The sequence below is a fragment of the Vanessa atalanta genome, chromosome 21, assembly GCF_905147765.1.
Source record: "Vanessa atalanta chromosome 21, ilVanAtal1.2, whole genome shotgun sequence".
Taxonomy (NCBI): Eukaryota; Metazoa; Arthropoda; class Insecta; order Lepidoptera; family Nymphalidae; genus Vanessa; species Vanessa atalanta.
Window position 1 is genome coordinate 2,240,912 of NC_061891.1, and position 22,199 is coordinate 2,263,110.

Here is a 22,199-nt window from a genome sequence, read left to right on the forward strand (position 1 = left end):
TATCGTAGATAATTTATCTACTTTTTTTGCTAGTGATATGAACTGTGATGGCCACTGTTGAGGGGTTTTTGGAGGGTCAAGAAAAATATTTTTTTGCTAAAGGAATTCTGGGTTTAGAAAAAAGATGGACTACATGTATTGACTCGTTAGGAGACTACGTAGAAAAATAAATTATTTTTTTAACTATAATCACCGTGTTCAAAATTCATTATCATTACTTTAGGATCACCCGTATAAATTGATTTCAACGACAGCGTCGGACGCCTCGGTCCGGTTCGTCGACCAAGGCAAAGCTTGACTCAGGGACTAACACGGCGAGATCCGCTGCTGACCTCCGCGGCAAGAACAAGAAAAATGAGCTCAGTCGCACCAGGGCTGAGCTGACGAATCCCGAAAGCTCCGCGTGGACAACAGTCGCCTGTGCAGGGAGGTCGACGGCCTCAAGGCTTCCACCTGAAGTCCCATCGCCGTGAGTAGGCGGAGATGCGTACCACCGTGGCAGTGACAAGTGAGGCTGCCAGCTACTCCTAGTGCAGGAGGAACTAAAAAAGTTCATCGGAGTGCCTCCCTCCTGAGAAGGTGCAGCGACCTCCTGCAATGGACAGGACACAACAGGTGGAACAAGTCGTTCCGTCGTGTGCGTCGGCGGCCCGCCAGGCGGCCAGGCCAAGGCGGCTCCACCAGCCGCTCAAACCGCGCCAACTGCTGGTCCGTTGAGCACTCCGGAGGGACCCACGAGAACCCAAACACCATCAAACCGAAAATTGTACTCGACGATGCTCTATTAAAAAAGAAACAAATCATAGAAATGGTTGGAGTATCCGATACAACCATTTTTAAAAACCTGTATGATCATTTTGGCATGACTAAAGTTAGCGAAAGATGGGTGCCGAGTATGCTAATCAATCCGAGCTAATCAATTATGAAAAGTTGGCATTCAATATTTTTTTGGAATTGAGGCTAGCACAGGTGTGCCCAAAAGTACATCTCACCGAATACTACAAAAAAATGAGTTCCATCCATTTCATGTACAGCGAGTACAAACCTTATTACCTCGAGATTATGAACCTCGGGTTGCTTTTTGCCAAACAATGATTCAAAAACACCGAGAAGACCTACAATTCTTAGAAAAAATTTTGTGGTCGGATGAATCAACCTTTAAAAAAGACGGCTACATGAACCTACACAATCTACACGAGTGGCACGTCGAAAATCCACGATTGATGAGACAAGATAGATCACAGTACCGTTTCAAAGTTAACATGTGGACTGGAATTTTGAACGGAAAAGTCATAGGGCCTTTTGAGTTACCAGAAGTTTTAAATGCTGAAATTTATTTGGATTTCTTACAAAATCATTTACCTAATTTGCTGGAGGACGTGCCGCTTACTATTTTAAGAGATATGTGGTTCCAGCAAGATGGTTGTCCTGCGCATTACAGCCGCTTAGTTCGAGACCACCTTAACGAGGAATATCCAGACAGATGGATAGGGCGGGCTGGTACAATCTCATGGCCCGCCCGCTCACCCGATTTAAATCCTCTAGATTTTTTTTTACTGGGGAGCAGTAAAGGAAAAAGTCTATTCCAAGTCGATTGAAAATGTAGAAGAGCTTAGACAGAGAATAGCGGAAGTAGTAGAATTTGTAAATAATGGAAGATTTGCCCGCCTCATTTCACGATCTTTTTTAAGGAGATGTCGAGCTTGCATTGCTGCTGAAGGATGGCAATTTGAACATCTTTTATAAAAAAAAGTAATAAAAATCATAAAAAAGAAACTGTCTATTTTACTCTAGTTTACTTATTTGCGTCCGTATGTCATAAGCGTCACTATCTGTCTCGCTCACACTTTATGGAATGCCTCTCTCCATCTTATTTAAACCACGCTGTGGTCATTAGGAACGCTTTGAGTGCACTAGAATCGTTTTTTGTAATTTCAAAGAGATTGTTGAAAACAGACTTTGTTTAACAAAAAAAAATTTTATGGCCGATCTAAGAAATAATGGAGTAAGTGTTATACCACGTTAGAATCCTTATTAAATGCGCTAACTTTTAAAGCTGCTTGCCAAACTGCAGTAGTACATTTTTTTTTCAGGACGATCAGTTGAAGTAGAGCGAAAAATTAATTTTGAAAACTTGGTATGGCATAAAATGACATTTTCCTACAAGTTGGAGTGATCGGCACAGGGTTTATGATCATAGGTTACATAAAGCACTATTCGGGATGACGTAAGAGAAAAAAAATTGGCAAAAAGTAAATATTTGTAACAACAGGAATGAAAAAAAAATGAATCTGGAATAAAAGAAAAATTTCCATAACTTCAAAAATACATGACTTAAATTTTTTGATAACTTAAATAATTTTTTATAAACTTTCTGATAACTGGTGTGGCATTACCTGTCAGGAAATTTCGGCTTGACGTCGACCTACGGGACACCCTGTATGCATCATTTTGCGAAACATGCAAAACCGTCGCCTGAAAATCCAGTGTTGTTGCTCCTTGATAATCATGAAAGCCATATGCTCTGTGGAAGTCTTACGACTTTAGTAAAGAAATTGGCATTGTTCTGTTGACCTTTTCAGTACATTGTAGCCACAAACTGTAGCCACTTGAGTTAACAGTATATGGACCACTAAAAAATTACTTCAATAAAGCTTTAACAGATTGGATGGTCAGCAATCCTGGAAAAACTGTAACAATCTATGATATCCCCAAACTAGCAGATATTGCTATACCTCTAGCTTTCAAAACACAAAACATGAATAAGATAAAAGATATTTTCCTTGTTACTTAAGGTACTATGCCATTTACCTAGATGGCATAGATAAGCATCATATATTTTACGGCTAAGCATTACTTAGCATTGATGTGTTCCAAATTGAAGGACGAGTCCTGTTTGAAACAAGAGTATTTTAAGGACTTAATCTTTAGCACATGCATCCGAAAAACAATTGCAAAAGCGTTGTATTGTTTCCAAGTACATTCAGCACTGATATAGATATCCTTTCCAAAGACAACTCAAACAAGAGTTCTCATCAAATATCAGAAATTATTGGCAGTTCTCCATATAAACATCAAATAGAGAAAATACGAACAGAAATATACCAAAACCTAATAAATATAAACCAAAACCTAATAAATATAAATGATGTAGAAAAAGTTCATTAGTTTTCTATGTTGTCTTGGGTCTGGGTGTCTGTGGTACCTTCGTTACTTCTGATTTCCATAACACAAGTGCTTTAGCTACTTACATTGGGATCAGAGTAATGTATGTGATGTTGTCCAATATTTATTTATTTATTTATTTATTTATTATTTATAAATAACAGAGACATCAAAATTTGGGTTTGCTAAGGATACAGCAAAATCTATAAAGACCTATCGAAGATTGGATCGATTGTAATACATGGGGAGTTGGCGGCATGAGAACAGCTCTGATTACATGTGGTCCGGGGCTTTTATTTGTGACAGGTCGAAATGAGGTAGCAATGTTATATTATCGACTAGCAAGCGCAATTTTATAAACTGGGGTATATAAAATTGTGCAAATGCAAATTTTAGATTTTCACTTAATTACTAAGATTATGTGTTCTGTTAAATTATTATCGTCAATTTATTACCATGACAATAAAAAAATAATAATTGGTCTTTATATTTTGCGTTCCCACTCCCTCTAGAGCCGAGATTTAATAATAATAATACAGTAAGGTGCAAAACTGAGTCAGTTTACGGTCTTGACATTTTTCATCGCATCAAATATATTCATACTAATTAAAAGCTATCGAAATAATATGTGTTATTATTAGAAAATATAACTCGCTAATCACTTAACGTGAGGTAGTTAATATTGATTGACTCACTTTTGCACCGTGTTTAAAAACGTCTCTGCGCTCAACTACAAACGTGTTTTAATTTTTCAATATTAGTATAGAAATATGATTCCGCTTTGTTTATTACTCAGTTTAATTCAAATTCAGAGAAATACAGCGCAGTGAAAGGTTTAACTTAATTCATCTCTTTTCGATACAATCATGAAACCAATTGCAAAGAATATTATAGAATATGTTAAAGATTTACTTAAAAATGGGAAATCAACAAGATATATCGCTCATGAGCTAAACTTAAGTCAATCAATTATACAAAGAATTACAGCCAAATGTAATTTTCCTATACCGCTCTATGTGGACGGTCGTACTAAAAAATATCTGATAGAGACATGAGAAGAATTATTCAATATTTAAGATCTAGTGAGGCGTCTTCGGCTTCTGAGGCTTCGGCAATTATAAAGCAAGACACTGGCACATCAGTGAGTAAGTGGACTATTTGTCGAGCGTTATACAAAGCAAATATGTGAGCTATCGATAAGAAGAAGAAACCTTTCTTACTAAGAAAAATATCAAAGCTAGATATAAATTTTCAAATTAATACTTTAACTGGACTAAAGATGATTGGATTAGGTTTATTTGGTCAGATGAGACTAAAATTAATAGCTACAGCACAGACGCTCGAAAATGGAACTAGAAAAAAGTAGGTGAACCATTACAAGCAAAAGATTTTATACAAACAGTTAAGTATGGCGGTGGCAATATCAAATTGTGGGGTTGTCTAACAGCTTATGGACCTATGTTGTCGCTTGCTTGCTGTTGGACCAATTGACTAAATTGAATGCAATATGGATGGGAAAATGTACCGCAACATTCTTCAGACACGTCTGTTGGAAGTTGTTGAAAATATGCCGTACCCTGTTAAAGAAATAATATTCCAGCAGGACAATGATCCGAAGCACACATCGAAAATAGTACAAAAATGGCTAAATAAGCAAGAGTTTCAAGTCCTGCCGTGGCCATCTCAGAGTCCGAATATCAATCCGGTAGAAAACTTATGGGCATACTTGAAGAGCATGCTTTTAAATGAATATAAAGCACCACCATGCACCATGCATGCAGTTATAAAAGCGAAAGGTCTTTGGACTAAGTATTGAAATAATTAAATTAATATTTTTTTTCACTGGTGCAAAAGTGAACCAATTATATTTCTCATAATTATAAATAAAAAGTATGTTTAAGCCTATCGGACTTGATTAATTAAAGTAAAAATAAATCTAATTTTTAATGACAGAATTTACTTTTTATTTAATAATGAATCCTATGTTTATTATACTACTTTTTATAAAAATGTAAGGTACTGAATCAGTTTTGCACCTTACTGTATATCCTTTGTTGCAAGTCAAGTATTCGGCGCTAATGGAGAAGTACTTGACGTGAGCTCCTACCACCCGACTCAAGTCGGGTCCGCATCGATACACTTTGCGGCAGACGTGCCGTGTTTTGCAATGAAAACTTTTAGAAAACTGACTCCGACTTCAGTTCACAGTTGATGGTGAATGAAGATTACATGATCATCATTAGAGTTTTTAGACATTATCATACATTTTATTATATAAAAATATATCTTACAAGCACTCTTAAGCTAACGTTTGAAAACAAGAAAATATACATTAAAAAATTTAACTCCATTCAATAATTGGAATTACATTACCCTAATCGTGTACTTGAAAACTCAGCGTTGCTTTTGGAACTCGAAATTTTAGTCATATCCACTGGGCCATCTCGACTCAACATAATTAATATTATAACACTTTTTACCTAAACCTTCGTTTTATATTCCTATTTAAATATAACATTTATACAAAATTAATGTTAAAGTTTGTACATTATTTAAAAATAGATTTAATTAATTCAAAAACATATTATTTCAATATCAGGATAATTGGCAGTTTTGGAATGTTATATTCTCGACGTGAATAAAAACATTATTAAACAGAAAATTCGGTTTTCAAATCGAAATTTTATCACTTTACAAATACGAATTATTTTCAAGACTTCCATTAAATGTATTATAGTTTCACACACTTCATTTCTTTCATTCAAACTAGACGTGTAGCTGGAACGCTAAAACACATCCACTTAAAAACGAATTGTTTAATCGAAACTGAACTTTATTTCACATACTATAGAGTCCATTGTCTCGAATATTATCTCCAATATCATTGTTTCCCGCGCTTCCCGGGCGGCTTCTGCAGCTGGAATCCCGAGTCGTTCTGGGTAGATGCTCCGAAACTTAAGTTTAGAGATGTGTTAAGATTCGTCTGCGGGTTGGCTTGAGGTTGCCAATTTGATCCTGATAAAGAAAAGTTCATGTAAATTATTTATATTATTTATTAAAATTTAAATCATTTTTAATATAAAAATAATCAAAATCGCCTGTTGCAGTATGTATGAGTTGTACTCACCGGTCATGTCTCCAGTTGGGAACGAAGACAGAGTACTACCCAAGTACGTGAACGGCGACGGACCAGCCAATTGTTGAATGTTTCCTGTTAATTATTATACATATTAATTTAATGTTACACAGTAATCGCGTTTTCGTCTTAGTACTTTACCATATTGTCATGTTTTACTAATATTTTTGAATTTATGTTACAAAAATACAACAATATTTAAATAGTTTTTATACAAAAAAATATTTTTATTTATTAAGTAAACTTTGTGTAAACCACATGGGTAAGAATCAGCCACTCCTCAAATATTCTACCACTATGAACTAAGAGCTACAGGCACTAATTATATAACATCTCAGTTCTCAAAGTTTGGTGGCGCATTGACAATGTAAGGAATGATCAAAATTTCTTACGGCGTCAATGTCTATGGGCAGGCTCTTACCATCGGATGGCCACTTTGCCGGTCCTAGGTGGATGTATCTTATTAAAAAAAATAAGTATTAAAATTGAATAAATAAATGTATAAATATATTCACTGTGTCACCAAACTGTAAGCTTTAATGAAATATTATTTCTTACATATGTTAAAATATTGAAAACGAATTTCATGCAGAGATAGCCAGTAGAATTTAAAAGCAACATTGTGGAATAAACTCCAAAACAATCCTGAGCATGCTTTTGCCCAGGACTGACATTCAAGAGAAGTTAGTTCACTGTTAAATATTTCTATTATAAGTAAAACGCAGGTGTTAATAAAATGATTACATAAGGAGAGAATAAATATATCGTACCTAAAGCTGCTCTAGGGTCGGAGAGTACGGCGCTACTCAGACCGACGTCGCTAACATTGCCCGGCTTAGTCTTCTTCCTAGTACCTTCAGCATCACGAAGTATTTGATCCAGGCTTGCACTCGCTGAAAATAAATACACATTAAAACACGAATATAACTAATATTATCAAGATGTAGCGCTTAATTCACGCAAAAACTACTAGTTCGACGAACTTCAATTTTATCTTAGATTATAGTTAGGAAAGATATGGGAACATAGCAGTACTATATGTTCTATATTTTTTTAGTTATAGCTAAGACCAACAGAATTGATGAGAAGTCTTGGTTCAGGACCCTTCCATGCAAAAACTATTACCAAAAAAGAACCCCAGGGTTGACACGTGACACACGATTACGAAAGCTGAGCCGAGGAAAAAATTAATGGGCAAACTCGGGCGAAGAAAAAATGATTAAAACTTACGTGATGGCGTATCAAAGACATTGGTAGGATCTTTGAGTATGTACTTCCGGAGGTTGAGATACTGTTCTTTTTGCGCTTCAACTTGAGTGTGGACAGCTTGCAGCCTGCCCGCGAGAGCGACCAGCGACTCGTGCATGCGACGTATACCCAAGGTTAGTTCTGGAACCAAATATAGAAAAAATAATATGTGTTCAGGAGTTTTATTTTGGTTTAAAAATAAAATAAAAATAAATATTATTAAACGGAACAAAGTATTTGACAGACGGCTCAGTCAGATATTTTAAAAATTTGAAACTAATTAATATCAAAACAATAGAATACTCAAATAAATTATTATTTATATGGTACAAAAATAGTAACCTTGTTCAGTGAGCAGTTTGGGAGAGGATTGCATCTGCTTATCGGCCACATCCATCTGCCGCCGGAACGCGATCAGGTGTTGCTCCAGCTCCGCGATGAGGTCCTTGACGTAGTTCGGCGGCGTGAGGCCCTCGAGCTCGAGGCCGGGCGGGTCGCGCGGGTCGCGCGCGGCGCTCTCGGCGGCGGCGAGCGCGGCGGCGGCGGCGGCGCGCAGGCGCTTGGAGTGCGCCCGCGCGCGCCCGCACTCGCCGCGCAGCGCCAGCACCGCGCGCAGCGTCGCCTCCGCCTCCCGCCCCACCTGCGCATTCCACTTCGCATGACTCACTCTGACGAGGGAAGAGTTATCTAATACATTTAATATTTGTAATAGATGTGGACGACGATACGGAGACCGGTACGGAAAGTACCATAAGCACATCCTTTGTCAAAATCGGTATGTGGAAAACCATGGAATCTAAGATTAAATTTCGTGTAACTGTATATAAATCCTCTAGCTCACAAACGGTGAAACCAGAACACCGATAGAGTACCATGAGAGAAAATAATGAAGTAAAATATAAATTTAAATATTCAATAGCATTCCTTGACAATAAACATTCCATGTATATAATCCCTACTGATATTATATAAACGAAGTCTCTGTCTACTCTTCTATAAGGTAAGGGTAATTTTTTTATTGATTTTAACAATGCACAGATATAACATCGGGAATAAAGCCAAAAGAAAGAACTAATAGGTGAATAAAAATAAAAATTACCTTATGCAAGGGTTTTATTGAAACGCGCATAACATCTGAACTCAGTGACTTCTGCTTCTTAACAAACTCTTTGAAAGACTCTACTGTTGTTGATATTTCGTTGGGCAACTTCGTTTGCTTTGGCGGCTCACCTGCAGGAGAAATTAAATAAATACATACATATTTCAATGGTATTCATAAAATAAACTAATATTGACCATGAATATTAAAATTGAGATTCTTTCCAGCTCAGTAGAAAATATGTTCCAAAGCAGTGTTCCAAACTCTATTCAAAGTACCAGTAGCTTGGTACTTTGAATAGAGTTTTGTAAAATGATGATTCAAAAGTGTTAGTAAAAGCCTACTTGAATAAAATATACTTTGATTTTAAATAGTAAAAAAAAAACACTTTTACAAAGAAATGAATGTTTAAATCAGATTAAAACTACTTACTTTTTCCATCACCTGTCGTTGTGTGATTCGTTCCCTGTTGTGTGGCACCCCCCAGACCTAAGTTTGAACCTAGAACAAAAAATATAAATTAATTTACACAGATATAAATTCATCAATTTGTACATTTTCTGCAAAACTTCTCGAAATATCATTTAAAATAAATAAAAATAATGTTAATACTTTTCAACTATTAAATACCTATAAGGCAGCAGTTATTATATAGTTCTAATAAATCAATGACTCCCAAATGTTTACACTGTGATTTTGTCTAATTTATAATGAAAATTATTATTTAAATGTTAACTAACAAATACTTAGTACATGTCAATTATACAGAGAAAGAGTGATAAGTAAAGGACTCATTTTAAATACAAAAACATTAAGATAATAATAATGAACTAAAATTATAAGATTATGAAACTCCTAACTGCCAAACTAAGATGAAATACCATTAAAGGATGAAAAATTTAAACAAACTTTTGAAATATATCTATTTACCGATAACTTGGTCGTGATATCACTTACTTCAAGCTATTAATTTATCTTGTACTATACATAGTTAATTTATTTACAAATTCTCTATAAAATGTTGTTGAAAATATGTGTTAATACCTGGTGTGTGATATTCGTCATTATTTATATTTGTTGTACCAAGTGTACCTGCAATGTGCAGTGATAGAATTATGCATGATACCTGCCTACCTATGGCTAACTACCCTATGGGATATCCTATCAGGAATGTTATACAGAATATCACTGTATTTAATTAAGTATTAGGAGTAATTTGGAGGTGATAGGCCAATTTCTGATGATCATTTAAAAAAGATATAGCCCTTGCCCTTTACTTATACGCAGAAGCCTTAATGCCGATTTTCATACTTGTAATATCTTAATATGGAGATTTTGGTGGGAGATATAAGCATTAAGTATCATAAATGCCCATATGGGCTGGTCAAAGGAGAGGTTAATCTTTCTATATATTTTGCCTTATATTCTTCTATAGGGCGCCTATTTTCATTAAGGATAATTTGGTTTTAAAGATGATATTATACTCTCATACAACATACAATATCGTTTTAGGAAATAAATATAATTTAATATAAAAAAAAGTTTTTAATTGTGTTACACCGAAAGCTATTCTATAATTTTATTACTTATGATTTTAAGTTCATAGACAACTATTTATACATTGTTATAAAAATTAGGCACAGTACATTTTTAAATGAAAAACTTGACTAATCTTGAAATTAGTAGGTTATAAAATTGGATAAACTTGTTTAATCACTTACTAGATGCAATAGTAGGATAACAATCCCTTCTAGCACTTTTTACAACATAACTAAGGCAATTATCGTTAACGCCGCTTGTATTCGGTTGGATCATTACTGTAGCATGAGATATAGGAACGGAGGATGATGGGTTCGGAAACATTGTACTGGAAATGAAATAAATTAAGATCTTCATTATGTTAAAACTATTTATATAGATATTTCTTAATAAATTGCGAATAAAGCCACCCTTTATTATATAGTTTTATGCAGACAATATTTTAAGGGCGGCTATGTCCTTAAGTTGGTGAGTTAATCAGGATATGGGTTCATTACTAGATTAGTTTCACATCATTGTATAATAAATTATTATACAGGACAGGAAATGAACTCGGAATAAATGGCAATTGTTATAATACATTAGTTCTTTTCTTTCATTATGTATTAGTATTATTCCTAAGAAATGTGATGTAAATTTATTTAATAATAAAAAAATGACTCACTAAATGCACTTGCACTTGTGGTAGCAGTTGTTGTTGATCCAAATAAACCAAACCCGGTCGAAGTTGTCGTAGCAGTACCAAAACCAAAACCACCAAGTCCACCTAAACCGGTGCTCGTTGTTGTACTAGTACCAAATGATAAACCTGCAAGAACATTTTAATTAAAGTCTTTAGTGGTCTATATAGTGACAGTATATAGTCATATTTGAATAGAATATATACAATGTACTCTTCTTCAATGTTATTTGTATGAAATTTTTGTATTTTTTTTTAATTAGTTACTTGTTTTTACATGTTAAAGGACAAAATTGAATGTTACCAGCATTTCTGAAGTAAGATTCTACCAATCAATCCCCTTTGTATAACATTAATATTCATTCAATATAATGTCATTTTATAAAAAAACACTCTTTATTAAGTAATTATTATCTATTAATGTTCTTTTATGAATGAAATGAAGGCACTTAACTGTTTCGGAACTTCGATTATAAATTAAAAGTTGATATGCCTAGTTGAGTGAAATAATATTGTTTTATAAAACAAGATTCTACAAACACGCCTGATGTAGTAGAACTACTATGATTTCCTTTAAATATAATATAAAAAGTGAAATTTGCTAAATGTGTATATCACAATAGGCTATATGTGTATACAATAGAATTCATTACATAATTCAAATTGTATTGACTGAAAAAAAATACCTGTTGTTGCTGCTGTACTTGTTCCAGTGCCAAAATTTAGTCCACCTCCAAGACTTGTTGTTGTTGTGCCAAAAGCAGGAGTAGTGGTTGCACCTATTTATAGAATAATTTAGAACTGTTTTTTTTTTTTAATTTAATCATTTTGTCTCATAATTGTACATACCAAAGGCAGGAGCAGCACTAGTTCCAAATGAAAGTGCTGTATTGGCTCCAAAAGTTGGAGCACTTGTAGTTGCACCAAAAGCTGGAGCAGTTGTAGCCCCAAAAGCAGGCGTACTCGTCGCAGCTCCAAAGGAAGGCGCGCTTGACGTAGCCCCGAAAGTAGGAGCAGTAGATGTGGCTCCAAAAGCAGACCCAAAAGATGATGTAGCAGTGCCAAAGGCCGGAGCAGATGTAGCTGGAGTTCCAAATAGACCAGTGGCAGGTTGAGTTGTCGCAGTTAAGCCAAAAGCTGGAGTAGCTGGCCTAAAATAGTAATTTTAATATGGAAGTTTTATTTTGTAAATATTTTGAAAGTAATATTTAATAACCACAAAATATGCTATTAACTTTTTAATTTTATTAATTGACAGACAGACTTAAACTTAAAGTCAAAATTCTAGAAGCAAAATAGGTTATATATAATATGTTTTTTTATATTATCACTGTTTAACATTTAAGTTAATTACATTTCATATATGCTTGATGGTATATTGTTTTTTAATAATTTATGATATTTACTTACTTATTAGCGCCAAAACTAAAACCTCCAGATAATCCCGTTGTGGCCGGAGCACTCGATGGCGTACCAAATGAAAAAGACATAGTCGATAGTGTTGATTCCTCCTAATATAATAATCTTTAAATATAAATAAGTGTTCCTATAAATAAAAGTTTATAGTTTCATTTTGATGATACCGTGATAAAAAAAATTACAAATTAATACACTCTGTGGTACGTTGTAGTTTGCACAACGATATTTTAAATTGTAGAATACAGAATAAAAATAATACAGATAACACATATACAATACAGATTATAAATTAGAGGCCAGAGTGGACACTGGAGATCGTGACACAAATTTAACTAATATAATTTATCCACATATTCATTAATGATGCATGCGCCGTAATTTTTAAATAAAAGTGTTATTTATATTTACTCAATTAATAAGTATGAAGGTTTAAATAATCCTTTCAGTAAAATCTATTTTAAAAAGCTTTTACTTAACATAAAATTTACTAGACCTCAACCTACAAATATTTTAAATACACGCCAGAAAAAGAAAAATAGTGTCAAATACTTTTTGTTTATAAATACAATTACTGGAAGAATAAAAAAACAAAGTTTTGTTTCATGTTCGTGTATTCGTATTGCCGTTGAAGTGAAGTTATTTAATAAAAATGAATTACTTAGCTAAAGGGGGTTGTTTAATGAGTTCTTGCCAAATTATGTTCAAAACAACACCTATTGCAATAAATATATCTAGTGATCCAATAATGTATCCTACGCAACCGCCGAATATTTTATATTACCAAAGCAAAATAAAGGAGGAACTTTATAGTTATCTGCTTACCGGGAATATCAGAATGGTGTGTGGTTATTCGAGTCCAATGAAAATAATAAAATCTTCCTTTTAAACAGAATCTGCGTATTTTTTTAATATAAATCAATAGAATTCAATTTTAATAGATATGTTTGTAAGTTTAAGTAATTTAATTCATAAATAGATATTACACACATGTATTCTCCCGAGTGCATGTTTAGCTAATTCCGTATGTTCATACGACCGATAGGGGTGAGTATATGTTATCTGAGATCTAATGATGATTCCGTATTTACAAAATTTTACTTCTACTTCAGTAATTAAAATTACGTTATTGTGGGCTAAACCTACGAATAGTATGGATTTAAGAGCTACCACTCATAAACATTTTATGAAGTCGTGACGTGACCCGACTTGCGATATCGTATACAATTGTGACGTGTTCTTCTACTAGACTCTGGAACTTTTCATACCTACATAAAAGATAATATTCTAGTCCGAAATTTGGATAACTGTTCAGAGGATAGTCGATGCCAGCTTGCTCTAAGAACATATTTACTTTTATAGTTTTTAAAATGTAATGCTATAATCACAATATTATAAGTGCGTATCATGTTCCTTTATTTACCTATCCTGCAATATTGGTGTGTAGTTGGTACTGCAAGCACGTACCTTGACCATTAATTCTCTAGCCTCGTCACCAGTCTACAGTTAATGTGTTTTGTCTGCAATAATTTTTTGATACATTATTTGGTGTATTTACCAAATTTTTGTATAGGTTTTAATTTATATTGTTGTTAGTATAACACTCGTCCCAGCTACGCACAGGTAGAACAATTATATACATAGGAGAAACAAAAAATTTGTAGTCATATCACAAGGAATCTTATTCTTTTAAACGCGTTACAATTCAAATTAGTAAAGAAAAGTTAAATTGTCTATGTACTAATCTCATATGCCGGAACTTTGTCGTAATAATTAGTGTATAATTGATAAAAAGACAGAAAGGATTACAGAAGGTCCTTGGCAGAGTTGGGGTTGATTTTAATTTAGATTGGCACTAGTTGCACTCCATTTCCTTATCCTCGACACTTCAGGTAGCTAATAAGGATATAAAAGTAATTATTATTCTTTGTTATAAATTAATATATACATAAATAATGTAATAAGCAAAATTGATGCTTATTTTGTCGTATGTGGATTGGAATTTAGTAAATGGGTCTAATCAAATAAGATAGTAGTGATGGTATTCAAGCATTTTATTTTATTATTGCTGTCCAACTTCCAACAATTTTATATGATAGTTTTTATTTTTGGTATTCCATACCGCTTAGGTAGATTATATATTCTTATACTTAAGTACATACAATTTACGTAGAATACTTAGTCATTTAAAATTAAAAATACAAAAAAAGTAAAATATTACAAAATTAATGAAACATTGAAACAAAAGGAATACTTTATATTAACACATAAGTAAATAAAAACTACTTTGTGACCATTTATAAAAACATTAAGTATTAAATTATATATTATACATTAACATTTTCAACATTTTGATCAAGTTACACAACATATCAATTGATTTAAAATATACAATTATGGTGATAATTAATTTATCGAAATCCTATCCACTTTATTAGACAATAAAACATTTAGTCCACAGATATAATACATTTAATTGTAATTTAAACAACTAATATTAGCGCTGGTGATCAAAATCCGCAGTGCTAATAACCCTTAGGTTGACGATTAGATGTAAAGTGTTACAACATTGAAAAATATCAATTTATTTTGATTGAGTAACCTGATAATAGACATCAAATAGTAGATATACATGAAATACCTTAGTAGTAGTTTTCCAAAATAAATGTTGTAATATTAAGTTTACTTTCGATAACTTTATCACCTAACACGCACACATACAAAAACTTCTCGTCATGTTGTGTGAGTGAACATTTATTCCTATTTCTAAATTGTTATCACAAATGGTAACTGAGAGTATAAATGCCATCAATTTAAATGATATAAATAAAGTATTCACAGTATACTTAATGAAAACAATAACATAAGTAATTATCTGCTTTGTCCTCGGCTTTCTTTACATGGTTTGTAAAATGTTACAATAAGGTAACATTTTATTTTCTTGGTGTGATGTAGTTTTGGATTATTTCATCGCTCGTTAAAATACTTTAAAACATATGTATAAATTAATGTGGTCGGCAATTACAATTGTGCATACAAGAGGTATTGCGTCCAAAATTACCTGAAACAGATTATTTTTTCAATCAAGTCAGCACACAGTAAATACATATAATCATAAAATAACACAATTCATATTCATATAACATAACAAAAATTGTATTATATAATCATCATATATAAAACATGAAAAGTAATCTGGTCCAAAACAAAGCCCTAAGGGACACCTTTTTTACTTCTACTCTTTAGATGTTAATTTTACCAGAAATAGTAAATTAGATCTGATAGTAACAGAGACAAAAATATAACATTATTGACTGTGGTATATCTTATCAAATGCTTTACTTTGATATATTTTACAAAAGTAAATTGTTGGGATAATTTCACATCACTAATATATTTATTATACAATATTTTACATTAGTTTAGAACTTACCTGTTATGGAAATCGGTTTATTGACCTTAATATTAGTAGTACACAGCTTTTCTGCAAACATAAAACAAGAATTATATTTTTTTTTTATCAAATTTATTGATTATCACAGAAACGATCTATTTTTGTGTCCAATTTCCTATATGTATGTATATCTTGCTTGGAAACCTGTTTTTTTTTTATGGCATTGGTTGGCGGACGAGCATATGGGCCACCTGATGGTAAGTGGTCACCACCGCCCATAGACAAAGGCGCTGTAAGATATATTAACCATTCCTTACATCACCTATGCGCCACCAACCTCGGGAACTAAGATGTTATGTCCCTTGTGCCTGTGATTACACTGGCTGTTTGTTAAACGACTTCAAAAAGGGGGAGGTTATTAATTCCTCTGTATATTTTTGTGTTGGATTATATCGTATGTGTGTCGTCTGTTTGTGTGGACTACTATATACCATAAGGTAGAATGGTTGATTGTCTATTACTACAATTAATATTATAGAGCTATGTTAAAATTTATTATTCAATTTTAACTTACCCAATGCATTTGTTGTAATAGGGGTATTAAAGTATCCGAAATTAGTCGCCTGTGTTGGGTTAATGCCAAATTTAAATGTATTCGGGGTTCCTAAAAATATTAAAAATGAATTAATTTTAACTAAAATAAATAAACAAGCGAAATCAACAGCTACAATAATTTCAAAGATAAGGTAGATTTGTAGTGTTTAATATTACTATAGAATATACTGTTTCTCCAAATACATAATTATAATTACATGATAAGAAAATTCAACGTAAATGAACATATTGGAGGTAAAAATAAATTACCTGATATAGTTATTGGTTTTTTGACGATTATATTTGTTGTTGACAGCGTACCTGTAAATATAGATTTATATTATAAATGGGAAAGAAACTGTATCTGTCTGTTTGTTGCTCTTAGTATATAAATATTATCATTTTAAGTTAGCCTTGAAAAAATCCAAGGCTTCAATCTGACTGTACCGAATTCTATTAATTCTTCGGCCTTATTTTATTTATAATTCTTTTTTCTTTAGTCTATTCTAATCAAAGATGAAATGAAGATAAAAAAAAAACAGATTACATTATTTCGCAAATCCATAAAGAATATCATAGTTTATTTTGAAACAAATATGGCGTCAATTCAACGACTAATTTTATCTATTTGGGATCAATCCTTTGTGGTTGGAATAGTATGCGAGTATAGGTATGTATAATAAATTTTGTCATCGTAATGTAGTGTTTAGCTAGAAATCAAACTTACCTGCACTTGTAGTAATAATAGGTTGGCCATAAAGTCCCTGTACTGGCTGCGACATAGTCGGTTGGATACCAAACATGACGCCTTTTTGTTCTTTAAAAACAAAAAAATATTTTTTAAGAAATTATAATATAATATTTACTAATGGTCAGTTGAATTTATAAACCCAATACGAAATTTCTCTCTATTATCAAAAAAAAAAACAAAATCAAAATATACTTTATTCAAGTAGGCTTTTACAAGCACTTTTCAATCGTCATTTAACAAACTAAAGTATAGCTACCACCGGTTCTGAATGTAGATTCTACCGAGAAGAACCGGCAAGAAACTTAGTAGTTCGTTGTAAGTAAATGACGATTCAAAAATGCTTGTAAAAGCCTACTCGAATAAAGTATATTTTGATTTGATTTTTTACTTTTTTTCAACACCTAAGAATACAGTCATGTTAGTTAAACACAATTATATATGTATGTCATTTCTCCTGCCTGGAAGTCAACAAGCATTAACTCCACGCTTTTTTATCATCTATATAATCTTGTATCGAATAAAATGCCTTCTTAACCAATGTATTTTTTACAAATGACTTGAATCTATGAAACGGCAAAGTTACTTGTCTGATTAAATGAGCCTAGCAAACCCGACAGATGTTACGACTTTTGTATACTTGTATACTTTTGTTTTGAATTCAAACAGTCTAGCCTTTATACTAAGCGGCGCAGTTCAATCAGCCGGTAAAATTTCATTCTTGGTACAAACCCGTATGAGTAGGTACCCTCTCATTACATATTCTACGTCCAAGCGGCAATAATAAGGATTTATGTGGCACAAGTGTCATAACATATCAGTTCTCAAGATTGGCGTCATCGATAAAACTTCTCACGGCACCAATGTCTTTGGGCAGTGTGAGACCACATTAGGTGGTCCATTAGACCAACCGCCCAACGGTTCCATAAAGAAAAAACAAAACAGGCCATACATCTTCCGTTTCTAGAATAGACAATGGAATAATATAGAGCAAATTATTAAACGCACCTGTTATTGTGATAGGTTGATTAACTGTTATGTTTGTTGAACTCAATTTACCTGAAAATTATAAAAATAAATTTATATTAACAATAATATTATTACTGAATTAGCTGTAAAAGTGGTATTATCGAAATGCTCAAGAAAATTTAAATGTCTCGAACAGATAAAATCCAAACATAAGATTTTTAATGGTTATTTTTATTATTACAAGTAATTACGAGTATTTACCATGTTTTTCACGAGTCTTGTGAACAAGACATTCGTAGATAATGTCGACATTATCGAGCTCCACCAAATAAAAATAAAAAACATGGTAAATATCCCGTTTTAAATATTTGTAGTACAATCCAAACAAACTATTTATTTGATTTAATTTTATTAAAAAAGAAAAAAAATTTAAAATCTTAATAATTTAAATAAAAAAACTTACCGGTACCACTGGCATTGTTCATTGGTGAACCGTACAACCCACGGGGTAGTGTAGAGTTAAACCCCGTGTTTGAATTGAATCCTAGTTGTTCATTGTAACCTATAAATAAAAAAAAACAAACCAAATTAATAGCAACAAAATATTAATGTTTTAAAGAGTTGAGTTTATTGTTAATAGCCCGGCCAAGTAAGAGTCGGACCCATTAACGAAGGGTTCCGTATCAATATTTATAAAAATCATGTCTGATGGATGGGGGGGGGACTCCCTTAAATATTTATTTATTCAGTTTTTTTTATAATTTTTTGTTATAGAGGTAACAGAATATCATGTGTAACTGTCAACTGGTGACAACTGAGTCTCCATATTAGGGTCCCGTTTTACCCATTGGGTACAGAATACTAAGCAAAATATATACTAAAAATATTAAATTCTTTGCCAAAATGTATAACTTGACTTGGTGGTAGGGCTTTGTGCAAGCCCGTCTGGGTAGGTACCACCCACTTATCAGATATTCTACCGCCAAACAGCAGTACTCAGTATTGTTGTGTTCCGGTTTGACGGGTGAGTGAGACAGTGTAACTACAGGCACAAGGGACGTAACACCTTGGTTCCCAAGGTTGGTGTGGCATTGGTGATGTAAGGATTGGTTAATATTTCTTACCACGCCATTGTCTATGGGCGGTGGTGACCACTTACCATCAGGTGACCCATTTGCTCGTCCGCCTACCGATATCATAAAAAAATATTCTTAAGGTAACAAGGTTGGGTTAGGTTTTTTTAGTTTTCCTGTCCCATATATCGAGTTATTACTAATTAATAATTAATTAATTAAAATACGCACCTGTTATGACGATCGGTTCATCAATGTCTATATTTGTAGTACCCAGCTTACCTGTAACCGTAACATTATTATCTCTATTAAAAATATCGATTAAGACATATATATATATATATATATATATATATATATATATACCAATTATTTTGTTTTTGTGTAATTACTCAAACAGGATTAATATAATTAATGCAATATCATTTTTCAACGACATCGAATTCAACTTAGAAAAAACAATTATTAATTAGTAAAAAAATTAAGTTAATATGAAGTTGGAAAATAAAGCAAAGAAACGCCGTAAGAATATTTAAAATTTGACATCATTCTCCCATATATCCAAGTTCCTGAGATATCTACAAAATTAAATAAACAAGGAAGGGAACTAACAACAGAAGTTGAATGAGTAATGTTTATATATTAATGGAATTTTCATTCATATTGAATTTTTCTAATACCCGTTTCCGGTCGCGACGACTAGACGTCCGGTCTTGCGGATGTAGGATACATTTTATTGATAAAAAGTAACCTATGTGCTATCCCTAACTATAATCTATTTTTGTGCCCAATTTAATTTAGATCCGTTGCATTCATACATTCTGGTGAGAATTAATAAAAAACATCCATCTACAATTTCGCATTTGTAATATAAATTTGACTAGCTGCATCTGCCGCTTTACCCGCGCAAAATTTATAAAACACAAACTTCCAATCCCCATTTTACCCCCTTACGGATGTCTATATCCTAACCTACCTGCCATATTTCGCTATATAGAAGATTATGATTTATAAAGCAATAGTTCTCGCCCGCGGCTTCGCTCGCTTAGGAGGTTCGGAGGTCATTTGTTAGACAAATAAGTAGCCTATGTCCCTCCTTGGAGTTCATGTTTGCTTCATACCCTATTTCATCAAATTCGGTTCATTTGTTTGATAGTGAAAGAGCGACAGACAGACAGAAAGAGTGACTTTCGCATTTATAATATTAGTATAGATATAGATTTTTATTAAGCAAAAACATTTAGACTCACCTACATCATTTGTGTTATTCCCGATATTATTTGGAGTGAAGTATCTTTGGAAACACTGCGTGAAATTGGGTGCTCCAAATGGATTCCCACGGTTTCTTGTATCACTACCAAATTGCACACCTGTAAAATCATTGCTTGGATTGTAATTGATTTTAAACTAGGAAGACAGACTAGCAAATGGGTATAATAATAAGCTATAGTAAATGATCACCAACGACAACGCGCCAGCGAACTTAAATACCATCTCTCTAGTGCCTGATGTAAGACTCAATAAGAATTTAATACTTAATATTATACGAATTATTATTATCCATATATTACAGACAAGTAACCAGTGGCGTAGCTATCGTAGGGCCAGGTGGTGCAGTGCACCAGGGCCCCTGAGCTCTGGGGGCCCTCTAACCTAAGCTATGAAAAGAGCTTTGAATAGAGATGAAGTATAGATTTAACTTACTAGTGATATGTTCAATTCACTGTATCCTGTATCCTATTCTTATTCCTATCTATAATTTTGAAGGCCAATATACATTGAAGAGGGGGCAAGGGCACGATTCTTTTTCTATGCATCGGGGCCCTTACCCACCTAGCTACGCCACTGCAAGTAACGTACACTTTATATATTAATAATCATTATAATATTATCTTTTTTTTTATTTGGCAACATGAACATTGACAGATCTCATAGACACCGACAGACGTTATGGCGGTTGAATTGATTCAATAGTCTATATATATTATTGAGAATCGAGTCAAACATTATTTATAATTACTATAAAATTATATAAGAAAACCTAAGAGACATCATTTTATTTCTGAGTTAAGACCAAGTTTTTATACTGCAGTACTAAGTATTGCTGCTTGGGGGTAAGATTGGGGATAAGATCAGATTGGGAGTGGATGGTACCTACCCAGATAGGCTTGAACAAGTCTCTACCATCAAGTAACATTCTTATTTCAAAAGTAAATTAATATACTATAATTACAGTCCATACAACAACTAAAATTTCTTTCTTTCTTTGAGGTGGTCACCACTTACCATAGGATGACCCCATTTGCTTGTCCTACCTATAACATAAAAAAACATGTATGCTACGTCTAAGCCATAAATACCTGCCATACTTGGTGCTGCAGATGAAGCACCAAGTAAGCAACAGCGTAATTTTTAAATAAAAGTGTTATTTATATTTACTCAATTAATAAGTATGAAGGTTTAAATAATCCTTCCAGTAAAATCTATTTTAAAAAGCTTTTACTTAACATAAAATTTACTAGACCTCAACCTACAAATATTTTAAATACACGCCAGAAAAAGAAAAATAGTGTCAAATACTTTTTGTTTATAAATACAATTACTGGAAGAATAAAAAAACAAAGTTTTGTTTCATGTTCGTGTATTCGTATTGCCGTTGAAGTGAAGTTATTTAATAAAAATGAATTACTTAGCTAAAGGGGGTTGTTTAATGAGTTCTTGCCAAATTATGTTCAAAACAACACCTATTGCAATAAATATATCTAGTGATCCAATAATGTATCCTACGCAACCGCCGAATATTTTATATTACCAAAGCAAAATAAAGGAGGAACTTTATAGTAATCTGCTTACCGGGAATATCAGAATGGTGTGCGGTTATTCGACTCCAATGAAAATAATAAAATCTTCCTTTTAAACAGAATCTGCGTATTTTTTTAATATAAATCAATAGAATTCATTTTTAATAGATATGTTTGTAAGTTTAAGTAATTTAATTCATAAATAGATATTACACACATGTATTCTCCCGAGTGCATGTTTAGCTAATTCCGTATGTTCATACGACCGATAGGGGTGAGTATATATTATCTGAGATCTAATGATGATTCCGTATTTACAAAATTTTACTTCTACTTCA

General features: G+C 32.9%; 2 protein-coding genes across 2 annotated transcripts; both read right to left on the bottom strand.

Annotated features, from left to right (window-relative positions):
- Positions 1 to 5,105: 5,105 nt before the first annotated feature.
- Positions 5,106 to 12,508, bottom strand: LOC125072454 (nuclear pore complex protein Nup58-like). Its single transcript, XM_047683088.1, has 11 exons — positions 12,277 to 12,508; positions 11,716 to 12,017; positions 11,553 to 11,645; positions 10,852 to 10,995; positions 9,081 to 9,149; positions 8,649 to 8,779; positions 7,892 to 8,189; positions 7,532 to 7,690; positions 7,072 to 7,194; positions 6,293 to 6,376; positions 5,106 to 6,180 (listed from the first exon to the last, which is right to left on the bottom strand). Exons 1-11 carry the CDS (start codon positions 12,354 to 12,356, stop codon positions 6,047 to 6,049), a joined length of 1,617 nt encoding a protein of 538 aa, XP_047539044.1. The 5' UTR covers positions 12,357 to 12,508; the 3' UTR covers positions 5,106 to 6,046.
- A 2,132-nt stretch (positions 12,509 to 14,640) lies between these two features.
- Positions 14,641 to 21,445, bottom strand: LOC125072374. Its single transcript, XM_047682994.1, has 10 exons — positions 21,421 to 21,445; positions 20,311 to 20,430; positions 19,292 to 19,342; positions 18,451 to 18,549; positions 18,027 to 18,077; positions 16,998 to 17,087; positions 16,541 to 16,591; positions 16,251 to 16,340; positions 15,716 to 15,766; positions 14,641 to 15,343 (listed from the first exon to the last, which is right to left on the bottom strand). The coding sequence occupies exons 1-10, from the start codon at positions 21,425 to 21,427 to the stop codon at positions 15,288 to 15,290; spliced, it is 666 nt and encodes a 221-aa protein (XP_047538950.1). The 5' UTR covers positions 21,428 to 21,445; the 3' UTR covers positions 14,641 to 15,287.
- Between the last annotated feature and the right edge of the window lie 754 nt (positions 21,446 to 22,199).

Coding starts and splice junctions, on each gene's coding strand:
- LOC125072454 (XM_047683088.1), bottom strand. CDS start 12,356: ATGTCTTTTTCATTTGGTACGCCATCGAGTGCTCCGGCCACAACGGGA. Junction 8,780..9,080: donor AACGACAGGTGATGGAAAAA/GTAAGTAGTTTT, acceptor TTTCTCCTGCAG/GTGAGCCGCCAAAGCAAACG. Junction 8,190..8,648: donor CAATAAAACCCTTGCATAAG/GTAATTTTTATT, acceptor TGGAATGCGCAG/GTGGGGCGGGAGGCGGAGGC.
- LOC125072374 (XM_047682994.1), bottom strand. Junction 19,343..20,310: donor GAATAACACAAATGATGTAG/GTGAGTCTAAAT, acceptor TTACGGTTACAG/GTAAGCTGGGTACTACAAAT. Junction 15,344..15,715: donor TAAACCGATTTCCATAACAG/GTAAGTTCTAAA, acceptor AATCTGTTTCAG/GTAATTTTGGACGCAATACC.